Source organism: Opisthorchis viverrini, assembly GCF_000715545.1.
Source record: "Opisthorchis viverrini unplaced genomic scaffold opera_v5_489, whole genome shotgun sequence".
Classification (NCBI taxonomy): Eukaryota; Metazoa; Platyhelminthes; class Trematoda; order Opisthorchiida; family Opisthorchiidae; genus Opisthorchis; species Opisthorchis viverrini.
The window spans coordinates 280,652-289,061 of NW_008752153.1; the positions used below are offsets into that span (position 1 = coordinate 280,652).

At 44.8% G+C, this 8,410-nt stretch overlaps 1 protein-coding gene across 1 annotated transcript in view; it reads right to left on the bottom strand.

Annotated features, from left to right (window-relative positions):
• T265_11400 (hypothetical protein) overlaps window positions 1-6,361 on the bottom strand; it is a gene marked incomplete at both ends in the record, with an annotated part of 17,579 nt that extends 11,218 nt beyond the window's left edge. The window contains 2 exons of the mRNA XM_009178044.1: window positions 5,003-5,192; window positions 5,882-6,361. Coding sequence (XP_009176308.1) covers window positions 5,003-5,192; window positions 5,882-5,986 — 295 coding nt within the window. The remainder of the gene's footprint in view (window positions 1-5,002; window positions 5,193-5,881) is intronic.
• Between the last annotated feature and the right edge of the window lie 2,049 nt (window positions 6,362-8,410).

An 8,410-nucleotide genomic window follows, 5' to 3' on the forward strand; every position in this document is an offset into this window, starting at 1 on the left:
ATATATATATATCATAGACTGTAGCATGAATGCTTGTTTCGAAGGCGAACAGGGCTCCTACTTAGACTTAATCCTTAGGGAATGGAATCACGTGCATACCGGTTAAAGTGCTTGTCTAGTGATCAATGGTAATTCCAATGAGCAACTAACCCCATCCAGGAACTTAATGAGGCGCTGTTTTCAGAAATCAAAAATTGAGGCAAGGGACCAGACGAATGTCTAAATGATTGACGTTTACGAATGAACGACTTTGTATGGAATCAACAGAATTATCTCCCTTATGATCCCAGTAAACGAGTTTCATTCCCACACTGACAGTCAAGTTAACCGATCATATCAACCAGTTTTCCAGAAACATAGTCAGTGATCTTATACTAAAGATAAACTACTGTTTACTCAGCAGTTCCCCTGAATGACGACAAAATAAGAATCTTATAGCGGTGGTAGGCAAGTTCCCTGCGTTATAAGTCCAGGAGACCAAATAACAGAACAAGGATAAGTAGACACACTTTAGCGGGTAGGCGAACCGGTTTGTCCGCGAAGTAGGAAAACAGGAGAACACAGATGCTTCTATTAAGGTTTAGACATGTCAGTACGAGGATGCAGTGCGCACCCAACTGCACACTGATGATGTCTCCTCATGTAGTGACGAAAAATTTGCAATTCAATCGCCAGGCTCGGCGACCAGATGAACGGCCATCGGATCGAAAACCAATGAAGGGAAGGCATAGTCTCCGTACGAATGGGTGTTCTGATTGCCATGAATGCTGCTATACCCTCAAGATGAATAAGAAAAGCGTTTTTTGGCAGTAACGATGAAGTACATGGCTGTAGAATGTTGTCAAATTGTAAACTTCGCAAGAGCAGCATGTAACTGTTTCAAGTGTGCACATGCATATCTTACCGAACACACTCAGAAAGGACGAAAGTTTATAGGTCACGTGACAAACACACCACATGTTGTTTCCATTGTGTACTCCATACCACCAGTGAGCGCTTTGTGTATTGAGTGCCAGAAACGATCGGTGCCACAGCAAGCTGATTGTTGACGCATTTATCTAGAATCTTTCAGCTGGTTTACTCTCCACGAAATAATTATGCGGCCAATCGTGTGATCACTCGTTCGGAAGATGCTCTTCACTGTGTCGTTATTATGCTTCTGATCTCAGAAATACATTTACATTCCATAGGTTAGAGGGTACGGGTGAGGGAATGAAGAACACTGCCAAAGGGCGTAAAATAATTCTGCACACATCATTCCAAAAAATGTACAAGCCGTCAACTGCTGATATGCACACTGAGATCGGCCGTTTTTTTGGAAACCAATCTCTCTGAAGCACAATTCACTGAAAACTTCCTACGAAACTATTGGGCCAGATGACCAGTGATTTCGTATCCATAGTTCTCTTCTTGTCCTAATATGATAATTTTGGTTCGTCTAAACGGAAACTACTGGGTTCGAACTATACTTTTATCACAGCTCATCAATAGTGCGTACCTGTGGCCATAACAGGAGCACGAGACAGTGGTGAAGGCGCAGACATAATGATCGGAAGGCCAGTGGCTCGAACTTGTAGAATCCCTTCCCAATGTTTTGTTGTGAAAGGTCAATTCCGTCAATAAAGGTGATGATGATCTGTTTGCCATTGATGAGTTACTAGTTTGGCACATAGTTGCAAGTCAATTATTCCGAGCTATTGGTAAGGGCCTAAAAGGTGGAATGTTTTTATTCATCGTAACTCGTCAGAAAACATGTTCCTCCAAGAATAGTGAAATCCTGTCGAAAAGTTCTAAAACGTAAGGGATACTGGTGCGCTTGGAGGCCTAAGGAACTTTAGTAAGCAGCATCAGAAGACTGAAGCGTAATTCACCGTTTCCTTTACAGAGTTGATCAGGTAGCCGAACTAGTAAAACGGTGCCTTTGATTGAATTCACAGCGCTGATGATAATCTGAAAGGATGCACCTAGGTTAAGACTGAGGGGCGTGGCGATGAGGTGTCTGTGAACCATGTAACGAATTACCAAACCATCCGGAACATCGTTCTCCAATTATGCGCTGAGGTTTCGACGCAGAACAAACATGAACTTAGCCCAGTCTGGTTCGCAGGTGATGACGTTCTCAAACGAAGTGGGCTTTTATTCAAAGGATAATTTCACGACGTTGAACGCCGGTCCTCGCTTCTTATCCGTCACTGCTTTATGGAAAAGGACAGCTTATGAGAATTAAGCTGCAATCACCATCGAAACGTCCAACATAATCCACATTATAGGATGGCCTGATAAATTCGTGATCCGAATTCAGATAGAACATCCGCCCTTAAAATTTCGACACAAATTGTAGCTCTACATCACTAACCACTTCAGCAATACGCCTCTGAAAGGTACCGCTCATAAATAACACTCAAAACCTTCACAGAACCTAAACATTAGGGATCACACCTTGAGAATCGGGTTAGAAGCAATGAGATCGAATTCGCTTGTTTGTCACATTTTTGCGACACCCTGAGAACAGCGCAACGGTCACTAGTTGACGACGGAAATTTTCAAAATTTTCAACTTCTGAATACTTGAAATAATAAAGTTTTGTCACTAGAAAGCGACTGCATGCACGGGTGCAGTGAGAGCACTTTTTGTCCAATGCCATGAATTCTAGTGAACAATAACCGCATTTGACGTGAGGAAACATCGGCCCACGGTAAAAAAAACGCCGAATATGGATGTAACTGATAGGAGGTATAGGACAGGACAGAGGATTAGTCAGGTCAAAAGAGGAAAGATCAAAAGTATTGCAGTGTCCACTAGGGACGGTCGTTGAGCAGAGTTGGCACAGTCGTTTTTAGTGAGTTACCGGAAAATTTTAATAAAAACCTGCACCGAGCGAGTGCATGATCTGAGTTGACTTGTGTATCCTGTGGCGATAGGTAATCAAGGAGTGAACCGCGCCCAGATAAGTTGAAGGCCATGTGGGCGATTTCACTTAGAGGCTGCACAGCGGTAGGTAGACCAGGAAACAGGACGGCGCCCACTGTGTCTAAACGCAATACTGATGAGAAACAGCTGGCAGTCAGCACAAAGTTGCAAAAGGCGTTCACCATCACCATTGCATTTCGCGTTGAGACATCACCAAGGCAAGCTTCTGATGAACTGAGGTGTCCAACCTGCGCATTGAAATCTCCTGCTATTTTAACTATATCCGACCTCTTCCTGGTGGTCAAGAGGGTGGATCAGTTCTCGGTAGAATGCCTTTCAAAGAATAGGAGCTACAGTTAGTTGCTTCATAAATAGATAGGGCAAACATACTTTTCAGTATTTCGGTCGGTGCAGGTTTTTACCGAAGTAGAAGTCTGGATAGCACAGAGACGGTTGTTTAGAGATATCCAGTGGAACAATGAAACTTCGGCTCGAGAACTCACGACCAACACCAGCGTGACGCACTGAAACAGCTTCAGAATCATTCGAAGTTCGTGGTCCAGCTAGAGGGAGAGTCGCAAGCTCAACAACTGTACTTGGATCCTGTATTCCATTTTCAGAGATGCAACAGACTTCAACCGACAATTTATCTAGACTACACACAAGAGCAAGTTGTTGGTCGATATATCTAAGGGTTTTCACATTGGAGGTTGCAATAAACACAGAAGAACAGAGTCTAAGTAGAGAACGCGGAGCGGTAAATGAGAGCGGCGGCGTGCAGTGTGTCAATTCCATAGGTGCCTACTGAAATGTCCGTATCTAGAGTCCATCAAGTGGGAACGGACGAAAGAAGATCGGAGGTGTTAGAAGTCACGTTTTCACCCTGCTGTATGCAGCGGATAATCGGAAGACATCACCATGCGAAGGCCCATCTGACATGAAAGTACTCCACTCTGCAAAATTTATGGTTGCATAGGGGCTCAGATATTCCCAACGTGCCGAAATCTAGACAGGAGGACCATTACTATCCTTAACCAAAGACTTAAACTCGAAACCCTGACCGCAAAGTATTGGTGGTTGATTTAAGACTACTCGAGTGACTCAAATTGTAAGAAACGAATTGCAACGCTTGTTCCAACCCTTAACCTGGAGAACCAGGACACTTTGAATCAGACTTCCAACCACTACCCGACCTGGCAGGAAACTCTGTGGATGCTGCACGAGAATCCTTCGGTTACAACCTAACTGGTGGGGTAATGAGGTACGTAAATAAGCTAGCAGCGATAAGGTTCCATCCCGTTGCAACGGGCTTCTCCTGTCGAGGACCACTGTACTAAACGAAGTATGAGGCTGCTGTGAACTTACAATAACCAATATCAACAGAGTAACTCCCGGCAGGAAGTCCGGATTGAAATTGACCAGTGTGTTCTATAAGACGATGCAACTTGCGAAACGCGAAACGTCTGAAGAGCAGCAATTCGCATCCAGACAATCAGTTCTTCATCACCACGAAATGCTTCTGGTGACCTTTGGAAAGCAGTTAGGGGCCAACTATCCGGCTTGACGGTCTGGTCCCAGTAACTGGCTGGTGGTTGACCAAACTTCTTCTCCACATCCGACTTCCAAGCGATATCCTTCTTTGACATAGGAACAATAACTGGCTGAGCCAAGGGGGAATCGCTACCTCCGTGGTATTTCAGGGTGAATGTATCTGGGAGGAAAGGACGAGTGGAAAACAGATAATTGAAAGGCAAAGACACAGAGTCTCGAATACACAGTGACATCAAACACCGACGATAAGGTAAGTCCGAACGAACGGAACAGAGGTTTTCAACCATACAAGCCTCTGACAGGGTAAAGTCACATTTTGCGCAGCATATATAAGTTATTTACTACGGAAAAATAACATCCCCAGAACTGGATGCTCGTAGGACATTGAACGTTGCAGACAGTAAGATATGGATGCACAACACACTAAAACACTTATCCTAAAGCCCCACAAAACCCTGGGGATTATAGAGCTCCAAGAGTGAGGAATATTAAATATTAGGGAAAATGTACATGAGGATGGAGCAATCCAAGAACTACTGACCGTTAAACAAACTGCTGGCTATTGCACCACAAGGAGCATACGACACGCCCCTGGAGTTGGTCCGGTATGGCTCACAAGCCTCACTCAGAGGACCGGTCCCTCCTAAGAGCTGGGCATCATCTTTCGACATGATGTATCGCCGATGATTTTGAAAGAAATTGGAAAGTCCGTAGAAAAAGTAGACCTGGCCCTGTAAGAGCAATGGTGAAGGAAAGTACATCAATCAAATGTTCATCACAGATACGGGTGAGGTAAAGCTAGGTGTGATCTAACACCACCGGTTTTGTACTGCCATTTATAGTTTCAAAACACACAACATTGATAGTGGTTCTTTCAGAACGTATCGTAAAATCAAAGGTGATTACCTAACACCGATAGACCCCTGTAAATAGTGCAAGCGAAGAGCATAATAAAATACCGAAATGGACACCTAGAGTATCAAAGACATAAGACACCAATCGACCAGGCCTCGGAAACTGTCTGGATAATACCGTAGGCCGCCTAGCATTACCGTGATAATGAATTGGACCAACAGCACTCATACTATGAGTATTTATTTCAACCGGCACCGACTTGGCGATGAACAGGTTATAGGGAAGCATCTTTTCCAAAGCTCCGGCATAGCGACCAGCGATCTACATAGCCACCTATCAAAACAAAGTATCTTCGCAACCTACACAAATCACCACATCCGAAAAGAAGAATGAGTCCTTCAAGAAGCTGGGAGGAATCTATTGCGAGCGCGTGTGTTAGTAGATAAGGCCAGTTGGCCAAGAATCCTCTAAAATGGTATAATTTCCCAACAATACAAAATCAAATCCACGCAGTTATCGATCTCGGAAAAAAAATCGAGGTTTAAAAAAGCGAAAAATAACTTACATGAACTGCCTCATCCAACGTGAAAGAAACGGTACACGGACATGATTGGTAGTTTTGATAAAAGGCCGGTGCTCGAACTTCTTCGGAACACCGACTAGGAACCATTGCAGCGGGAGATCGTTCACAATGAGTATATTCGAATACTCGTTCAAAAACCTGTGGAACCTCAAGCTCAGTGAATTAAAACTTCATACCCTATTAGATGTGACCAGTAGAATGATACCGATAGGAATGAATGCGAGTCCTATGGCCAAAAACATAGGGTATGCTCCTTTCGCTGTGAGAACAGGTCGCCATGACTTGAGGCGCTGTTGATGAAACCGAGTATCTAAACAGATTATATATAAAAGCCTAGAGAGTACTACTTTTGGGTTTGTTGACTAGTTTTTCCGTAGACCCGTCCGGATCCTCCGCCATGACTGAAGTTTGGAGGAGTTAATGAAGAGTCGTTTGGCCGAAAACTCGTCAAATCGATTGCTGTAAAAAAAGGGTCCACAAAATAAGGGAAATGGGTAGGAAAGTTGTATTATAGAATCAATTATTGACAAGGTTTTGCCGCTTACTTTGCTTCAGCGCAACAGTCTGGTGTCACAAATGGGTGCCACGAACCCCCGCTCTCCAACCTTGACGGTCAGAGGCAAGGTCAGCGAAGACCTTCACTCGCTATAGTCTTCAGTGTGCCAAACCATAAAATAGCAGGCGTATGCTTTCAACAGTCGTTATGTGGTGAGTTGTGCCATTGTTTCGCCACTGGATCGACAGCACCAATGTCAGCATGGGACGGTACTTTGCTCTGCGCATTTTTTTCATAAGGCAACGAAGGTAAAGCAACAAGAGTCTCATTACATCTGGAGTAAAGCTTATGTTTCTGATGCTCGCTTCATGCTGGCGGATGGGTCGCTTGAGATAGCAGACAAGTTTGCCTACCTGGGCAAATGTATCAGTCCCGGTGGTCTAGCGAAAGATAATATTTCCATTGGAATCCGGAAGGCCAGACCAATTTTGTGAACCTGCTTCATCTGTGGCGTAGGCGTGACCTCAGCTTAACTGTCAAGGGTCGAGGTTACAATGCTGTGTTGCGATCCGTATTGCTATATGAGACAGAAACGTGACAGCTGCGCGCCCAGGACGTCCAAAGACTTCCAGTGTTTGACTATGGAATTCTTCGGAGCATTCCCAGAGTCTGGTGGGAACACCGGGTCAGTAAAGCTGAAGCACGTCGAATGGTTTTTGGAAAGAATGGGTAAGTTAGTTCTTTCCGAACTAGTACACTGGATAGCCTGTGCTGGCTTGGCCACGTGCTCCGTGTGGCAGTCAACAGACTTGCTCGAAAAGTTCTTTTGCGGGACCTCACAAAGGATGGAAACGAGTCAGGGGAAGTCAAAAAATGACTTGGCAGCGAAGTGTGAAAGCCGTGATCAGCAAGCTCAGCTGCGTTGGTCATTGCCGTCTCCGTGGATGGGGACTTCGAGACGGGTCATATCAGCCGTTGGATACATTGTCAGACATGGCTCAGTCGTGCCCTCAATGATGCTCGTACATCCAAGCTATTACCTTCGATGCATGACACCATTCCCAATCCCCTTAATTAAAGATCCACTGACATACCTGTATTTACGTACGTATTTATCACCTCCCACCTCAAATGTGAAGCTACCTACCCTACCTCCCCAAATCATCACTGAACGCAATTGTGGCAGCCGCAACCACTGTACAAAAAGTACGCGGTTTTTACAGTCAATAATGATAATGGATGATGATGATGTGATGACCGTATTAAATGCGGGTTCATTTTTGAAAACGGGCACTATTACTGATTCCCCCCAGTTGTTTGGGACAGTCTCATTTTCCAAAATCAAAACAAATAAATCGGAAGATTGCTGACTGAGGACTTCATCCTACTCCCAAACAATACGTGTGGCAGGCCAGATCAAGAGCTTGATGGAAATGAGAGGAAATGCAGTCATACACCTCCAAGACCGTTGGAGGTTACAGGTTAAACATCCATGGTTGTACTGCAGTTCCAGAATCCGAATGGTTTGTAGCAGGTAGTCACGAGAATCGTCGTGCAAGGCGAGGGCCCAATGGTACAGTCCATGTTTAGTCAAGATCATTGCGCAACCTTGATCACTTGGATCCTCGGCGTTTTCCAGGGACCGGTCTCATAGATCAAATGAAGCAAGTTTCCAATACCTACAAGGATTGTAAGTGGCGTGTCCAGTAACTGCATGTCCAGGAGCATGAGCCTGCACTCTGTGGGTCCGAAATGCATACCAAAGGACGGGATGACTTCGGTCAGTTCATCACTTACGCCTTCTTCTCCTCTCCAAAGATGAAAACGATGTCGTCTACATATTCCAGATCGACAAGGTTTCCGTCATACACTACTAAAACACCAGGTTTTTGGAGACCCCCCAGCGTTCGTCTCATGATTTCATCGACCACGAAGTTAAACAGGAATGGGGAGAGTGGGCATCTCTGACGGACATCACTTTACGTGACGAAACTTTTGAAGAGCTCGCCGCATAA